The sequence below is a fragment of the Bubalus kerabau genome, chromosome 14 (assembly GCF_029407905.1).
Source record: "Bubalus kerabau isolate K-KA32 ecotype Philippines breed swamp buffalo chromosome 14, PCC_UOA_SB_1v2, whole genome shotgun sequence".
NCBI lineage: Eukaryota > Metazoa > Chordata > Mammalia > Artiodactyla > Bovidae > Bubalus > Bubalus kerabau.
In genome coordinates this window covers 64180396-64204885 of record NC_073637.1, presented here as the reverse complement: position 1 = coordinate 64204885, position 24490 = coordinate 64180396, and the positions used below count along the sequence as shown (strand labels likewise).

The following is a 24490-nucleotide window of genomic DNA, read 5'->3' as shown; positions in this document are numbered from 1 at the left end:
TTCTACTACTCATGTGTCTGTGAAAATAATGGCAATATAAAAATGTCTATAAATGCAGTGGAAAGTGTAACACCCTGGAAGCTATGTGATCCTTTCTAAACCTGTAAAACTGGACATCATCGTTCATTATCAGTAGGGAGAAACTTCCGAGGATTTCTGGAAGGACTTTTGCAATTGGCTCTTTAATTACACAGATGATTAGTGAATGGAGCATTTGGCTGGTGTAAATTTCCAAATTTGACTTTCTGCTTGATTAAATTATCTCTTCACATGCTAAGTGAATATGTGGTTGGGTAACATACCATTGTCACTGTTGCCAATTTTAGGATTTCTAAAATAGTTTACCACTGATGAGAATAAAATACACTTTATCATTCTGAATAAAAATATCTGCCTTTGCTCTTGTTTTTAATATGTCTAGCTTAAACTGGAACTGTTGAAGGAAAGTACAGTAAGACCAAATTTCTGTGCTTTTGGCGTTTCCTTTCATTGCTGAGCACAATCGGACATCAAGTCTTGGTGCTTTGGATGAAACATGACTCAGCCAACGTAAACCTAAGGCTGGAGGAGTTGAAGGAGCTCTGACACTCTACATCTTAAAATATATCTCGGACTTAAATTCATGAGAATCCTTTTTTGGAAATGTCAGCATCTTACCACATGGATTCACCTCAAATCAGAAGGCTTTTTTTTTGGAAGTATCCTACAAGATCACTCATGAAAACCCATTGTTCATGCCAGAATCCAAGAATCCCCATGGGACTGAAGACACCTCGGTAAAGCCATATGTCCTGAAATTGGTCGATCTGGGGCCTTGAAGCTGAGGGGGAATATGTCAGTCGATGACCACACTCCAAAATGTGTAATATTCCTTTCTTGTATTTTGAAGGAGATCTTTGAATAATTGAAAGTGGTAACATTTCTCTTTAGCATGGAAAAGAATGGAACTAGAAATATTTCTCTGGGTTTTGTTCATTATTATTGACCAGGACTATCAGAGGGAAAAAAAAATGTTTTCTGAGCCCATTTTTTAAAAGATAGATACCACTAATTCCTTTAAAACTGTGAAAAGGCTTTGCTAAGAAAACTGATGAAAAGGACTCCCAGCTCAGTTTCTAAGCGGTGTCCTGGGAAGTACAGCTGCCCATCTGGTGTCACTGCCTTTTAGAAGGAAGTAGCTCTGCTTGTTGGCTGGGAGTTGGGCGTCAGTGCCAAAGACCCTGAGAAGAGCCTTGCCTAAGCTTTGAATATCTTTATCTTCTTCCGAGCCACGGCCTTGAATCACCATCTTTTCAAGAGATTTTGTCAAATAACAACAGCAGAATATTATGAACAGATCATGAAGTGCTTACTGAACTTGAAGCAGAAGTTGTGTATGCACTCAAGAGAAAAAGAAAAGGAAAGTCAATTATCCAAACAATTCTACCAGGAGGGGTTTGTTCACAGCGTGGTTTATTACGCAGATAGTTTTGGTAAATATAGTGAATGAGGTAAGTCTTTCAATTCAAGGTCCTGGAGTCACTAACCTCATTCTGCTGAAAAACAAAACAAACATAACAAGCTTTTTTGGCCAAGCCTATACACTTGGAAGAATAACTTGGGAGGGGTGAAGCTTCAAACTTTCCATCATTGAAGCAAATGCTTCTACGGGCTGGCAGTGCAAGTAACAAAGAAGAAGCTTTTACAAAAGCTTCAGTCAGAAAATTGTAGTGACCTGAAAGCCCTCAGAATACTTTTGAGTGTTGCTGCTGCTGCTAAGTCGCTTCAGTCGTGTCCGACTTTTAGCGACCCCATGGACTGCAGCCCACCAGGCTCCTCCGTCCATGGGATTTTCCAGGCAAGAGTACTGGAGTGGGGTGCCACTGCCTTCTCCATTTGAGTGTTGCTGCTGCTGCTGCTGCTAAGTTGCTTCAGTCGTGTCCGACTCTGTGCAACCCCATAGAAGGAAGCCCACCAGGCTCCCCCATCCCTGGGATTCTCCAGGCAAGAATACTGGAGTGGGTTGCCATTTCCTTCTCCAATGCATAAAGTGAAAAGTCAAAGTGAAGTTGCTCAGTCGTGTCTGACTCATAGCAACCCCATGGACTGCAGCCCACGAGGCTCCTCCATCCATGGGATTTTCCAGGCAAAAGTACTGGAGTGGGTTGCCATTGCCTTCTCCGTTTGAGTGCTGCTGCTACTGCTGCTGCTGCTGCTAAGTTGCTTCAGTCATGTCCGACTCTGTGCGACCCCATAGACGGAAGCCCACCAGGCTCCCCCGTCCCTGGGATTCTCCAAGCAAGAACACTGGAGTGGGTTGCCATTTCCTTCTCCAATGCATGAAAGTGAAAAGTGAAAGGGAAGTCACTCAGTTGTGTCTGACTTTTAGCGACCCCATGGACTACAGCCCACCAGACTCCTCCATCCATGGGATTTTCCAGGCAAGAGTACTGGAGTGAGGTGCCATTGCCCTCTCCGCCGTTTGAGTGTTACTTCTGCTCAAATAATCTTCAGGTGGAAAGTAAACCTACAATCCCTTCCTTATTGACAGATGGCAGTAGTGAGGTTGACTTTGCCAAAGATGACTTCCATGACTCCAGAACAAAGGAAATGACATCACAAGAATTCAACTTGAGGAATGGTGGAGAATCTGGTGTTTGAGATCCCAGCCCATCCTTCACTGACCATGATTCCATTGGCTACCACAAACTGGAGTGAGTCAGGGTGTAAGCCTTCATGTCCATCAAAGCAAAACTTCAAGTCAACCACATGAGAATGTTTGTCTCATCTCTTCAAAATCCATACAGCATCTTACTAAACCAAAGGAGCCCCCGTGGAGGCAGTGGTGGGAACGTAGCTACAGAAGGCAGAATTCTAGGATGACCCCCAAGTATCCCAACCCTGGTGTGTACACAATTTGTGTAGTCTCCCCGCCTTGAGTGGAGGCAGAGCCTGTGACTGACAGGATATCCCTCCTGGGATTAGGTTTCAAGTCAGTTGTTTTTTGTTTTATTTATTTGGTTGTGCTGGGTCTCCGTTGCTGCACACAGGGCTTCCTCTAGTTGCGGCACATGGGGGCTACTCTTTGCTGCAGTGCAGGGGTTTCTCACTGCAGTGGCTTCTCTTGTTGAGGGGCACAGGCTCTCGGTGCGCAGGCTTCAGTGGTTGCAGGACTTGGGCTCAGTAACTGTGGTGCGCGGGCTTAGCTGCTCCATGACATGTGGAATCTTCCCAGACCAGGGATCGAACCCATGCCCCCTGTATTGGCAGGTGGATTCTTATCCGCTCTATCACCAGGGAAGTCTGGTTTTGTTTTTAATTGTTTATTTTATCTTGGAGAAGAGCCAATTAACAATGTTGTGATAGTTTCAGGTGGACAGCAAAGGACTCAGCCATACCTATACACGTATCCCTTCTCCCTCAAACTCTCCTCCCATTCAGGCTGCCACATAACATTGAGCAGAGTTCCCTGTGTAATACTGAGTTAATCCAAAGGGGGACGATCCAGCTGGTTGGACCTAACCAGGTGGGTCTTTAAAAGCAACTGAGCCTCTCCAAAAGTCAGAGACACATGCTCCTGCTAATCTGGAAGCAAGCAAACATCCATGCCAAGAACTGCCTATAAAGGCCCCGTGCAAGGGACTGCAGACAGCGTTCAGGAGCTGAGAGTGGTCTTCAGCCGACAGTTATTGAAAAGACAAGGACCTCAATTCTATAGTGCTCAGTTGCATCTGACTCTTTGTGACCCCATTGACTGTAGCCCACCAGGCTCCTCTGTCCATGTGATTTCCCAGGCAACAGTACTGGAGTGGATTGCCATTTCCTTCTCCAGCAATCCTATATTGGAATTCTGCTAACAATCTGAATGGGCCTTGAAGGGTACCCTAAGCTTTAGATGGCCACTGCAGCATTCTCAGCTTTACTATGCCCAGACTTCTGGCCGACAGAAATCTTGAAATAAAAAATGGGGGATGTCTTTTTGGAAAAACAAAGAACAAAATAAACAAAAAATAAACCCAAAGGAGCAGCATCATTCTCATTAAAATTACTTTCCAACAGAACTAACCTATTTTTTATTCTATGTGTGTACAACTTTTATTTATTGTAACTTTTTTTCAAGAAGAGAGCATTAAAGTGAAAGTGAAAGTCACTCAAGAGGCTATTAAGTTTACTTGAAAATTCAGATTAGAAAAGCTTAACTTTTGGGGTAATTCTCGAAGAAAAGTATTTTCAAGGGAGTAGGTTATTTATATGCAATTATTATGTCTGTGTTTACATGCATTTTTCTGGGAATGAAGTCCATTGCTCTCATTAAATTCTCAAGAGTGGCCCATGATTCAAAAATGTGTCAACCCACAGACATAACTAGAAGTCACATCCCAGCTTTCAAAATCTAAGTAAGAATCAAGATAGATTTCTTTGAATTCTTCGAGTGGGAACACATATACACCATATATACCTACTGTCCCCAACTCTAAACCTTACTCCATTTCCTCTCCTAGCAACTGGATTTTAATGTTTAGTTTTTGTTTTTATCAGTAGTTGGGGAATGTAAGGCAATTTTTTAAAATGATCTTATCTATTCTTTCATCTTTCCTATTTACAGGGGCATGTAGTATTAAGGATAATTTTTAAATGAAAGCAAAAGACACGTAGGATATCCAGCTCTATTCATTTTCTGATATATTTTTAATGAGAGAGATGGACAGAGATAAAGACTTTCAAAACAGTATTTGTAAGGTATCCTTCTTGTACAGATAATGACCAAATACTTCTCACTTAGATATTACTGAGGTAAGTTCAATTTTAAAAAAAGTACTTCTGTGATTCATCTACTGTTCATTGAAAAAATATATCATGTAAAACAGTCTTTTATATATGGGGGCACCACTACCATAAGTCATCAAGAGTACGTGTGCTTTGAGGTATGATTTTAATATAGGAGAGTCTGTTTAGTGCTGATCTATCAACAGCTATCAGTCTGTGGTCTGTACAGGCAGGATTTATCCAGATTGGAACAAGAAAACCAGCGGGCCCACAGGAAGATTTCCCCCATGATCATAGCCTCGATTGTGTAGTCCTGCCCAACGGAGAGAACAAATTGGAAACTATCTGTGACAATGATAAGATTTTCGTGTTCTTAGTTCTCCTAACTCTTCCTTAGTTTCCTTCATTGTCTGTCCCCAGCAGCTCATCCAAGACATCACTTTCAACAACACTGCATTTCACAGATGTATCACTTCCAATAATGTAGATTAAAAAAAAAAGATTATTTGTTTTAGAGCAGTTTATGGTTCATAACAAAGTTAAGAGGACAGTAAAGGGATTTCTCATATACCCTCTTCTATACACATGCGTGGCCTCCTCCATCATCAACATCACTCACTAGTGTGTACCTTTGTTACTAAGGATGAAGTTTCATGGCCAAATGATCATCACCCAAAGTCCACAGATTACATGAGGGTTCTCTCTTGGTGTTGTACAGCCCATGTGTTTGAAGAGAGGCATAATGACATGTATCCACTGTTACAATGCCATATGGGACATTCTCATTGCTCTAAAAATCCTCTGTGCATCACCTAACACGCCTCCCTCCTCTCTAACCCCTGTCTCCATCGTTTTGCCTTTCCTAGAATGTCATACCGTTGGAATCATACAGTATGTAGCCTTTTCATATCGGCTACGTTCAGTTAGTAATATATGTTTAAGATTCCTCCATGTCTTTTCATGGCTCGATACCTGCTATCTTTTCATTACTCAACAATATTCCATTGTTTGGATGTATCACAGTTTATCCATTTACCTACTGAAGGACATCTTGGTTGCTTCCAAAGTTTGGCAATTGTTAATAAAGCTGCCATAAACATCAAGTGTAGGTTTTTGTGTATACATAAGTTTTCAAGTGTTTTGGGTAAATACCAAGGAGTATGATTGCTGGGTTGTATGGTAAGGGCATGTTTAATATTGTAAGAAACCATCAAACCAGCAAACTGTCTTCCAGCGTGGCTGCACCGTTTTGCATCCCCCCCAGCAGTGTATGAGTGTTCCTCTGGTTACATCCTTCCCACCATTTGGTTTTGTCGGTTTTCCGGATACTGGCCATTTTAATAGGTATGCAGTGGCATCTTGTTGTTGTTTTAATTTGCATTTCCTTGGTGACATGATGTGGAGCATCTTTTCATAAGCTTTTTTGCCATATTTGTATCTTCTTTGGTGATTTATTTGATAAGGTAACTTTTAAACAGGTTGTTTTTTTGGTTTTGAGTTTTAAGAGTTCTTTTCATATTTTGGATAACAATCCTTTATCAGATATAACCTTTGCAAATATTTTTTCCAGGTCTGTGCATGGTCTTCTTATTCTCTTGATAATGTCTTCAATGGAGTAAAAATTTTAATTTTAATGAAGTCCAGCTTATCAATGGAGAAGGCAGTGGCACCCCACTCCAGTACTCTTGCCTGGAAAATCCCATGGACAGAGGAGCCTGGTAGGCTGCAGTCCATGGGGTCGCTAAGAGTCGGGCACAACTGAGCGACTTCACTTTCACTTTTCACTTTCATGCATTGGAGAAGGAAATGGCAACCCACTCCAGTGTTCTTGCCTGGAGAATCCCAGGGACAGAGGAGCCTAGTGGGCTGCCTTCTATGGGGTCACACAGAGTCGGACATGACCGAGGCAACTTAGCAGCAGCAGCAGCAGCTTATCAATTATTTTCTTTCATGGATGGTGCCTTCGGTGTTATATCTAAAAAGTCATCACCTTATCCAAGGTCATCTATATTTCCCCTATGTTACCTTCTAAAAATTTTAGTTTCACATTTTATGTTTAAGTCAAAGAACCATTTTCAGTTTTGTGAAGGGTGTAAGGTCTGTGTCTAGATTAATTATTTTGCATGTGGATATCCAGTTGTTCTAGCACCATGTGTTGAAGAGACTATCTTTGCTTCTTTGTCAAAGATCAATATATTTATAGGGGTTTATTTTTGTGTCTCTACTCTTCTATTGATTTATCTATTCTTTCACCAGTAGTATGCTGTCTTTTTTTCCAGTCTTGAGATATAATTGATATGCAGTACTATATAAGTTTAAGTTATACAGCATAATGATTTGACTTACAGACATCATGAAAACATCACAGTGAACATCCATCATCTCATATATACACAAAATAAAAGAAACTGAAAAAATAATTTTTTCCCTGTGATGCGAACTCTTAACAACTTTCATATATAATATATGGAAGTGTTAATTATACTTATCATGTTGTACATTATTGTACTTATTATTGTACATCTCTAGAGCTTATTTAAAACTGGAAGTTTGCATCTTTTGGCTCAGTTCAGTCCAGTTCACTCAGTCGTGTCTGACTCTTTGCGACCCCATGGACTGCAGCCCACTGGGCCTCCCTGTCCATCACCAACTCCCAGAGTTTACTCAAACTCATGTCCATTGAGTTGGTGATGCCATCCAACCATCTCATCCTCTGTCGTTCCCTTCTCCTCCTGCCTTCAATCTTTCCCAGCATCAGGGTTTTTTCAAGTCTTTTGACTGCCTTCATCCAAATTCCCCTCCCCTCCCCCCTGCAAACAGTACACTGTCTTGATCACCGTAGCTTTACACTGAGTCTTACAGTCTGTAGTATTAGTCCTTCAACTTCATTCTTCTTCAATATTGTGTTGGCTAGTCTAGGTTTTTTGCCTTTCCATATGAATTTTAGAATCAGTTTGTTGATATCCACAAAGTAACTTGCTGGAACTACACTGACGCTACAGAGAACGTTGGGAAGAACTAACATCTTGACCATATGGATTCTTCCTATCTTTAAACATGGGATGTCTCTCCACTTATTTAGTTCTCTTTTAATTCATTCATCAGAGTTTTGCAGTTTTCCTCATATAGATCTTGCACATAGCTTTTTAGATTTATATCTAAGTATTTATTTGAGGGGGGTACTAATGCAAGCAGTATTGTATTTTTAATTTTATTGTATTTTTAATTTCAAATTCCACTTGTTTGTTGTTGGCATATAGGAAAGCAATTAACTTTTTTTTTTTTTTTGAAGGAGAATCTTTTTTATTACTTTTATGTACAGAAAACTCCATAGTGCACACTCAGCCCAGCTTGGTGACCCGCTCTTTGGCCTTCGCCTTTTCCAGCTTGGCGATGCGAGCCACTGACTTCGGCCCCAGGATGTTGCCTCCCCAGTGACGACGGATCTCATCGTATCTGTCGTTGTAATTGGTCCTGATGGCTTCCACCAGCTTAGCCAGGGCACTCTTGTCCTCCGAGTTGACTTGTGCGAAGGCTACGGTGGTGCACGTCTTCCTGTGGACCAGGCGCCCCAGCCGGGCCTTGCCCTTGATGATGCAGTAGGGAACCCCCATCTTGCGGCACAGGGCAGGCAGGAAGACCACGAGCTCAATGGGATCCACGTCGTGAGTGATCACCACCAGCTGAGCCTTCTTGTTCTCCACCAGGGTGGTGACCGTGTTGACCCCTGCTCGAAGGACAGGTGGCCTCTTTGTGGGGACATTGCCTTTGCCGGTGGCTTTCTTCTCAGCTCAGGCCAGCAGCCTCTGCTTCTTCTCTTGCTTTGTCTCTGGTCTGTACTTGTGGGCCAGCTTAAGCAGTTGAGTAGCTGTTTGTCGGTCCAAGGCCTGGGTGAACTGGTTAAGTGCAGGAGGCACTTTCAGCCGCTTATAGAGAATAGCCCTTTGCCGCTGCAGCGAGATGTAGCGGGGCCATTTGACAAAGCGGGTGAGGTCCCTCTTGGGTTGGATGTCCTGTCCAATGCCAAAATTCTTGGGCCTCTTCTCGAACAGGGGGTTGACCACCTTCTTGGCCTCCTGCTTCTTCACCATGGCCGGGGCTGGGGCCACCTTCTTCCCCTTGGCCTTCTTTCCCTTTGGCATCTTGAAGGGCTGGCGTAGAGAGCAGCAATTAACTTTTGTATATTTAATCTTGTGTCCTGAAACCTTGCTATAATATTTAGACTAGTTTCAGGTGTTCTTGTTAATCCTTTCAGATTTTCTACATAGATGATCATAAATTATTGTCTGCAGTTTTTTGAACTGTGAACAGTTTTTCAAACTGCAAATGAAAAGACAGCTTTATGTCTGTCTTCTCAATCTGTATACTTTTTCTTTTCTTACCTTTATGCATAGCAAAGACTTTCAGGATAATGTTTAAAAGGAGTGAAAGGGACATCTATTGATAGGATCATGTGATTTGTCTTTTCTTATTTGTTGATGTGATGGATTACATTAGTTGATTTTTAAATGTTGAACCAAAAAATAAATAAATAAATAAATAAATGTTGAACCAGACTAGCATGCCTGGGATACTATGAGCTACTTGGTCATAGTATAGAATTTTTTTATACTTTGTGTTATATTTGCTAATATGGTGTTGAGGATTTTTGTATCTATGTTTATGAGAGATATTGGTCTGTAGCTGTCTTTTCTTGTGATGTCTTAGTCTGGCTTTGGTATTAGGGTAATGCTGGCCTCATAGCGTGAGTTAGAAGTCGTCCTTCTGCTTCTATCTTCTAAAAACTATTGTAGAGAATTGGTATAATTTCTTCCTTAAATATTTGGTAGAATTCACCAGTGAACTTATCTGGGTCTGGTGTTTTCTGTTTTGAAAGATTATTAGTTGTTGATTCAATTTTGTTAATAGATATAGGTCTATTTAGATCCTATATTTCTTCTTCTATGAGTTTTGGCAGATAGTGTCTTCCAAGAATTTAGTCAGTTTCATCTAGATTATCAAATTTGTAGGCATAGTTGTTTATAGTATTCTTTTATCATCCTTTTAATTTACATGGGATCTATAGTGATGTCTTTTTCATTTCTGATACTAGTGATTTGTGTCCTCTCTCTCTCTCTCTTTTTTTTTTCTTAGTTCACCTGCTGCTGCTGCTGCTGCTAAGTCGCTTCAGTCGTGTCCGACTCTGTGCGACCCCATAGACGGCAGCCCACCAGGCTCCCCCGTTCCTGGGATTCTCCAGGCAAGAACGCTGGAGTGGGTTGCCATTTCCTTCTAGTTCACCTGGCTAAAGGCATATTGATTTTATTAATAGTTTCAAACAACCAGCTTTTGTTTTCATTGACTTTCTCTACTGAGTTCTTGTTTTCAATTTCATTGATTTCTGCTCTAATTCTTATCATTTCTTTTCCTCTCCTTATTTTGGATTTGACTGCTCTTTTTCTAGTTTCCTAAGGTAGAAGAATATTGATTTACGATTTTCTTCTCTAATACATACATTCAATTCAATCAGTTTCCCTCTAAGCACTGCTTTCTCTGTATCCCACAAATTTTGATAAATTGTGTTTTCATTTTCATTTAGTTTAAAAAAAATTTTTTTACTATTTATTTATTTGGCTGTGCCAGGTCTTAGGTGATGGCACGTGGGGTCTGTAGGCCTGTTGGATCAGTTGTCATCTGCCAGCAGATACAAATAATGCTGTGGATGGCTCCCAGACCCGAAAAGGTGGCAGCATCACAAGACACAAAAAGCGTTAAAATCCACCTCGTCAGCAGAACACACATTTCCCTCAAGCTCACATGGAGCATTCACCAGGATAGACACATTCTGAGCAATAAAACACATCTGAAATCTACAAGGACAGAAATCATACAACGTTTGCTCTCAGACCACAGAGGAATTAAGCTGGAAATCAACAACAGAGAGATTATAAGAAAATCCCCAAATATACAAGGAGTTAAAAAAACATGCTTCTAAATACCCCCTGGTCAAAGAAGAAATCTCAACTCTGATGGTCCAGTGGCTAAGGACTCCATGCTCCCAATGCAGGGGGCCCAGGTTCAAACCCTGGTCAGGGAACTAGATCCCACATGCTGCAACTCAGAATTTCCAGGCCACAACCAGGATTAAAGATCCTGCCTAAAAAGTTGAGTTTTCCAACTCTGTAAGACACTAAAATTATGGATTTTCTCTATTCCTTTTCACTTTTTGTTACAAACTGGCCATTATTTTCCTTTGCTCATCTCTTTCTAGTGATAGTCTGTCAAATGCAGCCAGTACCAGTCAATAGACACTACTAATCAGCCAATAGACACTACTAATGTTCATTTTGGCTGGATGGCATCACCGACTCGATGGACGTGAGTTTGAGTGAACTCCGGGAGTTGGTGATGGACAGGGAGGCCTGGCATGCTGCGATTTATGGGGTCACAAAGAGTCGGACATGACTGAGTGACTGAACTGAACTGAACTGAATGTTCATTTTCCAATTTCTTCCCACAGAACCGCAAGTTCAACAGGCACACAGTCTGCCTCCAAGATACCACAGGTGACATATTACCAAAATGTTTGCCCTTGTCGGACATGGGTTTCTAGACATCAGCATGCCATATCTGTTTCTTGCTGCCTGCTATATGATGCCATAGTTTTGATGTTTTTTAAAACAATATTTCCAAGTCTATATTACCTGGGATGAGAAATGCTGATAACTATAACAAACAACCCCCAAAACTCAGTGAGTTGACCCAATAAAATATTTCCAGCTGACACCACAGTCCAATGTGGGTTAGCAGAGGTGCTCCATACCAGGCAGTTATTCAGGGACCAGGCTCCTTCTGTCTGGGACTCCAACATCCGTCTTCTAGGGCCGCACACTCCATCCCTGAGTCCTCTGCCTTTGGGGACATATAAGAGAGAGGGTTTGAAGTAGTTTACAAGATATTTTAAAGACCATATCTGAACACAGCACATAGCACTCTGATCTATATTTCATCAACTAGAATTCATTCCCATGTCCTGGTGCAAGGGGAACAGTGTAAGCATTCTTTTCTTTTCTTTTTTTTAACTCTGTATTCGGCTGTGCCAGCTCTTAGTTGCAGCATGTGCGATCTTTAGGTGCGTTACGTGGTATCTAGTTCCCTCATCAGGGATGGAACCTGGGCTCCCTGCACTGGGACCATGGAGTCTTAGCCACTGTACCTCCAGGGAAGTCCCCTGCATTTGGATGTTTGTGGAGGAAAGATATGGCACTGTAACCAGGGCTTGCTAAGGACAGCGGCTCTTTGTCCTTGCATTATATATCTGTGGAAACCAGATTTACTGGAATTCCTTTCTATCTTCTGTAGATTCTTGTCTCTTCTCTTGCTGGTAGGTTGACACTTATCACTTCCTGTTGCTATGCGTGCGCCAGTCTGCACAGTCCTCTTCTTGCTTCTATGCAGCGTATCTTGTTTTACTGCACTTCACTTCATTGTACAGATAATGCATTTCTTACAAATTGAAAGTCTGTGGCAACTCTGCTTTGTCAGATGATGGTTAGAATTTTTTATCAATGAAGTATTTTTAATTCAGGGACCTTTTTTTTTCAGATATATTGCTATGTACACTGAAAAGACTATATGTTATGAACATAACTTTTATATGCACTGGGAAACCGGAAATTTTGTGTGACTTGTTTTATTGCAGTATTCACTTTATTGCTAGGATCTGAAACCAAATTCACAACATCTCCAATGTATGCCTATAGTTCCAATATGCTCAGAAAAGAGAAGCCAGGTAACACGCTTGTTAGCATTGTGTGTAGTGCAAGACTACATGTGCTGTGAGTCAGGACCCAGTAGATAATCTTTACTTCCTTAGGGAATAAAAATACATGACTTCTTATAACTATTTTATTTTGTCAAAGATGTGTGTTTCTTAGCTGTGTTCCTAAGAGGTTACAGACTGCTGGGCTCTGGAGAAGTGAGAAGTTGTAAACAGGTAAAATTTGTATTTTAAAGTAGGGCTATATCAGCAGATGATTTTTGATTTTTGGAAACTACAGATGCAGTACTTAGTTCTAAGTCCTTGGGGGCCACAGCAAGTGGGCACACTAATAAAACTTTTAACCCTGGCTTTGCTGGTGGGTTTTCACACTATACGCTTACAACTGAGTTGGACTTTAGAATGAATCTCCTCACATTCACGGATTTCTCTCCATATTTTGGGCGGAAATTAAGAGAAGAGTGGCTTGGTCACTAGAATCTCTGCTAGCTTCAGAGACACTGGAACCTCCTACCGTTTTGATCTCTGGCAAATTGATGTGATTTATTTTTAATATTTATACTTCCCCTGCCAAGGGCATGCTATTTGCTTGGACTTGTGATCTCTTTGCCATAATATTTATTCTGTATTAAAACACAGACTCCATGGATGAATTAATCATTCTTGGACCTGAACATTAAGCATGCTGGTGAGTCAGATCACATCTTTTGTGAGATGCTGGAAAAGCGGAGGGTTGCTTCCTTATGGATCCTACTCTTACAGACAGATATAGTCATCAAATGAAAAAATCTCTAAATACTCAAAAATGACAGCATGTAGAGCTCAGTCAGGAGTTGGGGTGGTCACCTATAATTAGTATTACAGATCTTTATTCATTGTTAGTTCCAGTAACAGAAATTGCTATCTCCCCCTTATTATTCATTCTCCCTTTCTTTCTCAGTGATAGAACAAATGGACACTTGGCCAGTTAGAACAAGCACTATCTTATCTAGCCTTCCTTGCAACTAACAGTAGCCACGTAACTTTACTTAGGTCAGGCTGGAGGGAAGGAACAGTCACAAACAATTTCAAGGAAGTCTCAATATAGGTATTCCCTCGTGGCTCAGCTGGTAAAGAATCTGTCTGCAATGCAGGAGACCTGGGTTCGATCCCTGGGTTGGGAAGATTCCCTGGAGAAGGGAACAGCTACCCACTCCAGTATTCTGGCCTGGAGAATCCCATGGACACAGTCTATGGGTTGCAAAGAGTCAGACACAACTGAGCAACTTTCACTTCAATATAGGTAAAGGATATGTCCTACTTCAGGCTTCCCTGGTGGCTCAGTGGTAAAAGAATCTGCCTGCAATGCAGGAGACCTGGGTTCGATCCCTGGGCTGGGAAGAACTCCTGGAGAAGGGCATGACAACCCACTTCAGTATTCTTGCCTAGAGAATCCCATGGATAGAGAAGCCTGGCAGACTGCAGTCCATAGAGTCGCACAGAGTCAGACACGACCAAGATAACTAAGCAGCAGCAGCATATCCTATTTCTCTCTGAACCATAACGTGAAAGCCGTAAGTTGAAAATGGAAAAGCAAGAGGATGAAAGGGATGCAGATGCCTGCTCAGTGTAGAGCCACCTTGCCAGTGCTGGATGGCCCTTCCAGACTTATACAGAGGGGAAATACATCACTATCTTGTTTAAGCAACCGTCACTCTGATTTTTCTGCCACTTGCAGCTGAGCTAATCCTGATAAACTCCCCATCTTTAGAATGAATGCTTTGGATCAGGCTGAGAGAGATCTTTTCTCTTTTCCTAATGCATGTGAGCTCGGGATGGGGAGGCTAGACCCAAGGACTTTCAGTGCAACTGCTGACCAGTTACTGGCTGAGACCTACTTAAAACCCAGCCTCTGAAGGTTAAAATTCTTCTCTTACCAATTACCAAGGAATCACCTATAAGATAAAAATCAGTTCTACCCAGAGTGTTCTGGTGAAGATGGCAGATACTCTCCAACCACCTACACCTGACAACTCCAAACATCTACAACACCTAGCCTGAGGATACAGACATGATTAAAATATCATCAGATTTGAAGCTTATTATAAATTTCTCCTCACCTAAAAAAAGTAAGAATTATAAATCCCAGGGGGAGGATGTGAATCTAGCTGTCAGAGACAAGGATGAAGGCAGATCCTGGGGACAGTTAGCAAGGATATAAACTCAATGACTGAGGTTGTGAAGGCAAAGCTCCCACTTGAGACGCGGGTGATTCCCACAGATTTCCAAAACAAGGTCAACCGCTCAGATCCTTCTCTGACTGCAACCTGGTCATTGTGCCTCATTTTAAATAGTCGGTCAAAAATTTCAAGCTGAATAAATGCTTAAAGGAGATTCCCAGCTTCCAGAGTTACCTGGAGGACCACCAAGAGCAGTAGACTCAGATGATTATCAACCCAGTCACCTTCATGAGTCCCATGGAAATGATGCTCTCTGCTTTGACCCAGCACATGGATTTTGTTCATTTTTCAAAATGGCAAATGAGTGACTTCAGCTTCCGGGAAGGTGGAATAAATGTACTTTTTCCTATTCTTCCCACTTGTGCTCCAACTCTTTGCGACCCCATGGACTGTAGCCCACCAGGCTCCTCTGTCCATTCAGTTCAGTTCAGTTCAATTCAGTCACTCAGTTGTGTCTGTTTTCGATTCCATGGACTGCAGCACGCCAGGCCTCCCTGTCCATCACCAACTCCCAGAGTCCACCCAAACCCATGTCCATTGAGTCGGTGATGCCATCCAACCATCTCATCCTCTGTTGTCCCCTTCTCCTCCTGCCTTTGTTCTTTCCCAGCATCAGGGTCTTTTTGAATGAGTCAGCTCTTTACATTAGGTGTCCAAAGTATTGGAGTTTCAGCTTCAACATCAGTCCTTCCAATGAACACTCAGGACTGATTTCCTTTAGGATGGACTTGTTGGATATCCTTGTAGTCCAGGGGACTCTCAAGAGTCTTCTCCAACACCACAGTTCAAAAGCATCAGTTCTTCGGTGCTCAGCTTTCTTTATAGTCCAACTCTCACATCCATACATGACTACTGGAAAAACCATAGCCTTGACTAGACAGACCTTTGTCGACAAAGTAATGTCTCTGCTTTTTAATATGCTGTCTAGGTTGGTCATAACTTTTCTTCCAAGGAGTAAGTCCCAATCCATGGAATTTAAGAATACTAGAATGGGTTGCCCCTCCAGGGGATCTTCCCAATCCAGGGATTTAATCTGCATGTCCTGTGTCTTCTGCATTGGCAGGCAGATTCTGTACCACTGTGCCACCTGCGAAGCCCCCATTCTTCCCACTAAGGACAATGAAAAACCCTGAACATTATATGCAAAACACTTATAAGAAGACTGAGAAATGGAGAGCAGAAGGCAGACCAGTTAAGGACACTGAGACCCAAAGAACACCATAGTGGTGAGTTTCCTGAGTTCCTCTTAGCCTCGAATAGCTCTGACATGAAGCTAAAGAAGCCAGCAACATAGAAATGCCAACAATCTGAAGAAAAAAAAAAAAAAACCCAACAAAAGCCTCTCTAGCCAAAGGACCAGAAAAGAGGCAGCCTGGCAAGGAGAGAAAGATTTCAGTTGAAAACTACTCAACTGCAGCCAAACCTCATAGAAAGAATTGTGTCCCCATCCCCACCAATGACAGCAGAGGTTACATGGGGAGCCTGGATGTCCACCCTCACAAGCTGGTAATGTAAACTGTGGACGTAAAAGGTAAACGTCACTGCCAGGGTGGTGTGAGAGGGCAGAATAGGGGGTGGACCCCCTTCATGGAAGCAATGGAGATCCTGTGGGGAGCCGGGACTGACATCCCTACTGACAGTAATACCCTACCCACCCTTTCCTTCCCAGCGGAGTGATGTCAGGGGAGGCCTGGTGGAGAGTCAGAAATTGCATCACTGTCCAGCTGTAACAGGGGTCACTCCCCACCCCGTGGTGTCAGGGGAGCCCACACGTGGGGCAGTATTGAGGTACCTCTCCCTCTCCCAGAAAGAGAGGTTCCAGTGCGGGCCTGATAGAAAGCTGAACTCCTTCCCCACCCTAGGAGAACTGAGGAGCACCTTCCCTCATTAGGTGTCAACAAAGCTGGGTGGGAAATACGGATCTCTGCCCCCACTTGGCAGTAATGAGGCAGCACCCTCACACCCCTGACAGAACAAAGTCAGAAAAAGTCAGCTAAAAGAGCATGTTTAATAAGACCCAAAGTCTCAAAATATCCACACATACCAGGTTTAAACAAACAAAAATTACTCATCATACGAAAACACAGGAAGATCCAAACTGAATGGAAAAAGATAATCAAGATGACAGAGATGTCCAAATGATCTGACAAAGGTGTTAAAGAAGCCATAATAAAATGCTTCAGTAAGCAATGAAGAATGTCTTGAAACAAACAAAAATACCGACTCAACAAAGACAGAGAAAATCTTATCAAAAGATTGAAGACATAAAGAAGAAGAACCCAATAAAACCTTTACAATTGAAAAATGCAATAACAGAAATGAAAAAACTCAGTGGATGAGGAACAAAGGAACAAATCGGTAAACTTGAAGTTAGGAAAATGGGAATGACCCAATCGGAACAACAGGGAGAAAACAGACTGGAGGGGAAACAACGAACAAAGCCTCAGGGACCCGTGGGACTGTTACAGAGGATCTAATACTGGTGTCATCAGATTCTTAGAAGAGGAGAAACAGAACAGCACTGGAAAAGTATTGGATTTTTTGATAAACAGAAACACATCGTCACTATACCCAGTATGAAATAGATCACTGGAAAAACTTTATATCCATCAAGGAAACGGAATGTTTAATTAAAAGATCCCCCAAAGAAATCTCTGGACACAAATGGAGTTTCACTGGAGAATTCTCCCAAACACTGAAGGAAAAATTAACATCAGTTCTACATGATCTCTTCCAGAAAACTGAGCATTTTCCAATGCAGTTTATAAAGCTAGTATTACCCTGATATCTGTAGGGGATTTGAGAGATTTGGGGGATGATCAAGAAAAATGATATAACCACAAAGGAAACAACAATGTAAGGTTTTTTAGGTTGTGCTTGAACAGGATTGCATGTGAGGGTCTCGGTATGAGACCAACCAGAGGCTTATGGCAAGAGGGCCACCATCCAGAAGGGGAGGGGGGCAAAGGAACTCCCAGAGGAAAGGGTGACCAGAGGGGCTTACATGTCTACATGATGTCACTCAGCAACATAGTGGAGACTGTCTGGGTCAGAGAATTCTGAAAGGCAGCAGCTTGCAGTCTTATAACCACAAAGCTTTATCTTATCAAAGGCCAGCAGATGCCAGATTAGGTTTCATGGGATATGCAAAGCAGAGAAGCCCTAAATGGCCTAATGTTTGCTTGCTGGGACTATTTTTAAGATAACTGGATATTAGATGTGTAAAAATTTGAGTTTGGTGCAAATCGGCTTTTGAACTAATTGGTCTCAGCCTGCAGTGAAGAAATAAACAGCCTAGGGGGCTAATACACAGAGGTCATCTCTGACTCATTTGTATAACACCAGACAAAGACAGTACAAAAAAGAGAGAGAAAATATAAAATTCTTTATGAATATAGACACAAAAAGTCCTTAACAAAAAATAAGCAAGGAGAATCCAGCTACATATAAAGTTATTTATATGGTGGTGGTTTAGTCGTGCCTGACTCTTGCAACCCCAGAGACTGTAACCTGCCGGGCTCCTCTGTCAATGGGATTCTCCAGGCAAGAATACTGGAGTGGGTTGCCATTCCCTTCTCCAGGAGATCTTCCCAACCCAGGGATCGAACCCAGGTCTTCTGGATTGCAGGCAGATTCTTTACCAACTGAGCTACGAGAGATGCCCCCCAAATTATTTATATACCATGATCAAATGGAGTAATAACAGAAATGCAGCACTGTTCAGTACTCAAATATAGCAGTCAATGTAATCTACCATATTAATGGGCTAAAGAAGCAAAAATCACAGGATCATATAAACTTATGTGAAAAGAGCATCTGACAAAAGTCAATATCCATTATGGTAAAAGCTCTCAGAAAAAAGCAGTAGGAATAGAGGAAAACTTTCTCAGACTTACGAAGAACATCAACAGAACATCTACAGCTAACATACTTAATGGTAAAAGATTAAATGCCTTTGCCCTAAGATAAGAAACAGGCAAAGATATCTAATTTGCCAATTTTACTCAACATAATGGTAGAAGTTCTAGCCAGTGCAATAAGGCAACTAAAGGGAAAAAATGGCATAGAGATTGAAAGGAAGAAACAAAATGATTTATAGATAACGTAATCACCTACATAGAAAATCCTGAGGAATTCATCCCTGGACCCCTACCCCAAAAAACTCCTAGAAATAATAAGTGAATTCATCAAGATTGCCAGATGTGGGCTTCCCTGGTGGCTCAGTGGTAAAGAATCTGCCTGCCAGTAAAGGCAACACAAGTTTGATCCCTGGTCTGGGAAGATCCCACATGCTGCAGAGCAAGTAAGCCCATCAGCCACAACTACTGAGCCTGTGCTCTAGCATCGGGATTCAAGTACTGAGCCCACATGCTACAGCTGCTGAAGCCCATGTGCCCTAGAGTCCCTACTTCACAACAAGAGAAGCCATCGAAATGAGAAGCCCACGCAGCATTACTAGAGAGCAGCTCCTATTCTCAGCAACTAGAGAAAAGCCCAGCCCATACAGCAACAAAGACCCAGCACAGCCAAAAATAAATAAATAAATACAATTAAAAAAAGACTATCAGATGCAAAATAAACATAAAAATCAATTGCATTTCTATATATCAGCAATGAACTTGTGAAAACCAAAATTTAAAAACGTAATACCATTTAAAATCACTCAAAAAATGAAATTCTTCGGATGTCCCTGGTGGTCCAGTGGTTAGGAATCCACCCTGCAACTCAGGGGATGAGGGTTAGATCCCTGGTCAGGGAACTAATATCCCACATGCCGCAGGGCAACTGAGCCTGTGGACTACAAATATTGAGCTTGTTTGCCACGACTAGAGAGTCCACACGCTGCAACTAAGACCTGACAGAGCCATTAAATAAATAAATGAATATTTTTTAAAAATGAAATTCGTGGGTATAAGTCTGATACAACATGTACAGGACTTGAGTGCTGAAATGAAAAAATGATAATGAAAGAAATCAAAGATCTAATAAATGGAGACATACTGTGTTCATGGATTGCAAGATTCGACCTATTAAAGAGATCAATTCTCAGCAGATTGATAGATAGGTTTAGTGCAATTCCCATCAAAATCCCAGAAAGATTCTGCAGATCTTACTAGGTTATTTTAAATTTATGTGTAAAGATAGAGGCGCTAAAATAGCTAAAGCAATTTTGATAAAGAAGAATCAACTGGGAAGATCATTCTACCCATTTAGAAAAGACAGAGGAACCAGAGATCAAATTGCCAACATCCGCTGGATCATGGAAAAAGCAAGAGAGTTCCAGAAAAACATCTATTTCTGCTTATTGACTATGCTAAAGCCTTTGACTGTGTGGATCACAATAAACTGTGGAAAATTCTGAAAGAGATGGGAATACCAGACCACCTGATCTGCCTCTTGAGAAATCTGTATGCAGGTCAGGAAACAACAGTGAGAACTGGACATGGAACAACAGACTGGTTCCAAATAGGAAAAGGAGTACGTCAAGGCTGTATATTATCACCCTGCTTATTTAACTTATATGCAGAGTACATCATGAGAAACGCTGGACTGGAAGAAACACAAGCTGGAATCAAGATTGCTGGGAGAAATACCAATAACCTCAGATATGCAGATGACACCACCCTTATGGCAGAAAGTGAAGAGGAACTTAAAAGCCTCTTGATGAAAGTGAAAGAGGAGAGTGAAAAAGTTGGCTTAAAGCTCAACATTCAGAAAACGAAGATCATGGCATCCGGTCCCATCATTTCATGGGAAATAGATGGGGAAAGAGTGGAAACAGTGTCAGACTTTATTTTTCTGGGCTCCAAAATCACTGCAGATGGTGACTGCAGCCATGAAATTAAAAGACGCTTACTCCTTGGAAGGAAAGTTATGACCAACCTAGATAGCATATTCAAAAGCAGAGACATTACTTTGCCAACAAAGGTCCATCTAGTTAAGGCTATGGTTTTTCCAGTGGTCATCTATGGATGTGAGAGTTGGACTGTGAAGAAGGCTGAGCACCGAAGAATTGATGCTTTTGAACTGTGGTGTTGGAGAAGACTCTTGAGAGTCCCTTGGACTGCAAGAAGATCCAACCAGTCCATTCTGAAGGAGATCAGCCCTGGGATTTCTTTGGAGGGAATGATGCTGAAGCTGAAACTCCAGTAGTTTGGCCACCTCATGTGAAGAGTTGACTCATTGGAAAAGACTCTGATGCTGGGAGGGATTGGGGGCAGGAGGAGAAGGGGATGACAGAGGATGAGATGGCTGCATGGCATCACTGACTCGATGGACGTGAGTCTGAGTGAACTCCGGGAGTTGGTGATGGACAGGGAGGCCTGGCGTGCTGCGATTCATGGGGTTGCAAAGAGTCAGACACGACTGAGCAACGGAACTGAACTGCAGAGGAAGGCAATTAGATCAATGGAACAGACTAGAGAAGCAACAAATAGTACCATACAAATATGCCCAACTGATTTGACAAAAGTAGAATTCAATGGGAGGAAGATTTTAAGCAAATGGACATCATAGACCAAAAAAATGGGGCTCAACTTAAATGTCACACCTTTTATGAAAAAATTACTCAAAATAGATCAGACTTAAAATGTAAAGCTATAAAACTTTCAGAATGAAAATATGAGAAAATTTTCAGAATCTAAAACTAGAGTATCCAGACTTGACACCAAAACCAAGATCTGTAAAATGGAAAATTAACAATTGAATTTTATCAAAATTAAACATTTTGCTCTGTGAAATAAGAGGATGGAAAGAGAAGCTACAAACAAGAAGAAAATATTTGCAAATCACATATCTGACAAAGGACTCGGATGTAGAACATACTAAGAATTCTCAAAACACAACAGTAAACCATAGCTGATTCATGTCAATGTATGGCAAAAACCACTGCAATATTGTAAAGTAATTAGCTTCCAATTAAAATAAATAAATTAATTAAAAAAAACAACAATAAATAAAACCATGCAATTCAACTAGAAAAAAAGGGCTGAAGATATGAAGAGACATTTCATTCAAGAGCATATACAAATGGTAAATAATTACCTGAAAAGATGTTCAACATCATTATTCATCAGAGAAATGCAAATTAAAATCACAATGAAAAAAAAAATAACTACAATGAGATATTGCTAATACCTATCAAAATGTCTAATGAGAAATAGTGACGATACCAAATGCTGGCAAAGATGTGCAGAAACTCAGTCACTGCTGCTGGGAATGCAAAATGGTACAGCCACTCTATAAAACAATTGGGCAGTTTATTTGACTAAACATGCTACCACCATATGACCCAGCTACTGCATTCCTGGGCACTTACCCCAGAGAAATCAAAATGATATTCACACAAAAACTTAGAAACAAATATTTTAGCAGCTTTATTTATAACTGTCCAAAATTGGAAATAACTCCTTTGTCCTTGAATGGGTAAACAGGTCAGCAAACCGTGGTACATACATCCATGACATGGAATACTATTCAGCAATTGAAAAAAAAAAACAAACAAACGGATAGATGCAACAACTTAGATGAATCTCCACAGGATTATGTTTGAGTGAAAAAAAGTCAGACCCCAAAGGTTACATGGGGCTTTCCCGATGGCTCAGCAGCTAAAGAATCTGCCTGCAGTGCAGGAGACACAGGAGACACGGGTTTGATCCCTGGGTCGGGAAGATCCCCTGGAGGACGGCATGGCAACCCACTCCAGTATTCTTGCCTGGAGAATCCCACGGACAGAGGAGCCTGGTGGGCTACAGTCTGTGGGGTCACAAAGAGTCAGACAGGACTGAGCGACTAACACCAACTAAAGGTTACGTACGGTATGACTATTTACATAAGATTCTTGAAACGACAAAATTATAGAAATGGAGAACTGATTACTGGTTGCCAGGAATTAAGGAGTGACGGGAGTGGGGGCATGTGGGTGTGGCTATGAAAAGCCTTCCTGACTTATTTATATCAATATCCAGGTTGTGATCTTACACTATAAGTTTACAACATGTTACCACTGGGGAAACTGGGGAAAGGGACACAGGATCTCTCAATATTATTTCTTAAAACTGCATATGAATCTACAGCTGTCTCAAAACATAAAGCTTAATTTTTAAAAAGTGGAAAACTCTTTTCTTTGCTTGATTACAGATCTATTAATTTGTTACATGTTCCTGGCAAAAGGTGACCAGTTTTTACTTTATAAAACAGAAAGAGACTCAAGAGAATGAATTTATGGTTGCTGAGGGGAAGGAATATGGTTCAGGAGTTTGGGATTGACATATACACACTGCTATATTTAAAATAGAGGACCAACAAGAACTTACTCTATAACACGTGGAACTCTGCTCAATGTCATGTGGCAGCCTGGATGGGAAGGGAATTTGGGGGAGAATGGATACATGTGTATATATAAGGCTGAGTCCCTTCTCTGTTTATCTGAAACAATCGTAACACTGTTAAGCAGCTGTACCCCAAAACAAAATTTAAAGTTTTTTTTTTAAAGAAAACAAATCAGTATTTATATATCTACTCCACCACAATAATAATACAAACGACTCAAGGAAATCAAATATCTCATTACCATTGTTTAAAAAATATGTTAAATCTGGGATTTCCAGGCCAGAACTTAACATGAGGAACCATGGGTTTAGGAGTAACTATTAAATATTCCGCTATAAGCCACTATTAGATTCTTTGCTACCTTAAAGAGAGATCTACCCATAGCAATATAAATGATGGTTCTTACAGGCTTTTCCTTGGGCTGTGACTTTATGGACTTCAACTGTGTCCAGTCTAAGTTTAAACATCAGTTAATAATCTCTGATAGGATAAAACTGAAATTTGTCCGCTCCTCCTTTAGACATAGATCATAATCATATTTTACTGCTTTTGAGTCAGCTGGATGCATCACTGCTGGTTATAGAAAATGAAAGACACATTTCTCTTACATGCAGTTGACACACATGCGTTAATCATGACCCAGGAGTGGTCTTAACAGGCATTTGGTCCTAATGGGCTAATTATTGCCCAAAAGAATAGCTTCAGGTCAATTATTCAAAAGCCAAATTGACTGTTTTGAGTAGATATCCCTCAACTTTTTTACTAGTTTGTCTCAAGTAATCCCATAAAACTGGTAAGCTCATTTATAGAAGGTCCAAGATTTATGCAGCAGAGTGACCGGGGGCATGATCCGCTGGGCCCAGAGACAAGCAGGTGCGCCTTTTCAGGCAAGACAGTCAGACAGTTGGAAGGCTGTTACCCAGGCTGTCATACCTGTCTCCTTTGGCAATTTTCCATGGTCTGCTGGGTGGTCCTTGGTCTTGAAAGTGAAAGTGAAAGTCGCTCAGTACTGTCTGACTCTTTGCAACACCAAGGAATTCTCTAAGTCACAATACTGGAGTGGGTAGCCGTTCCCTTCTCCAGGGGATCTTCCCAACCCAGGAATCGAACCAGGGTCTCCTGCATGGCAGGCAGATTCTTTACCAACTGAGCTACCAGGGAAGGTCCTTGGTCTTACAGGCTTAGAAACCTAATTTTGTCAGTTACACTCACCTTAATTAGGTACCTGCGATTAGATGTAAAATCTAAACAACAATGCATTGACTGACTGAGAGACCTGTTCCATACACGCTTTCATTGGTGTTTTGATCCTATGAAGATGTTATTCTCTAAGAACCAGGAAATGAAGGTGCCCGCTGTGACTCAAGCTACACAGTCTAAACATGATGAAGACTGTAGACTGGAACCCTAAGTGGGCCTGGGCAGCATTTTCTCC

At 41.4% G+C, this 24490-nt stretch overlaps 1 protein-coding gene and 1 non-coding gene across 2 annotated transcripts; both read right to left on the bottom strand.

Annotated features, from left to right (window-relative positions):
• Window positions 1–8019: 8019 nt before the first annotated feature.
• On the bottom strand, window positions 8020–8934 carry LOC129626998 (60S ribosomal protein L7a-like). Its single transcript, XM_055546501.1, is given in 1 exon segment — window positions 8020–8934. A coding segment is annotated over 1 exon segment (801 nt). The 5' UTR covers window positions 8889–8934; the 3' UTR covers window positions 8020–8087.
• Window positions 8935–24144: 15210 nt separating this feature from the next.
• TRNAG-GCC (transfer RNA glycine (anticodon GCC)) lies at window positions 24145–24216 on the bottom strand. The gene has a single exon. It is a non-coding gene; the product is annotated as a tRNA-Gly (tRNA).
• Between the last annotated feature and the right edge of the window lie 274 nt (window positions 24217–24490).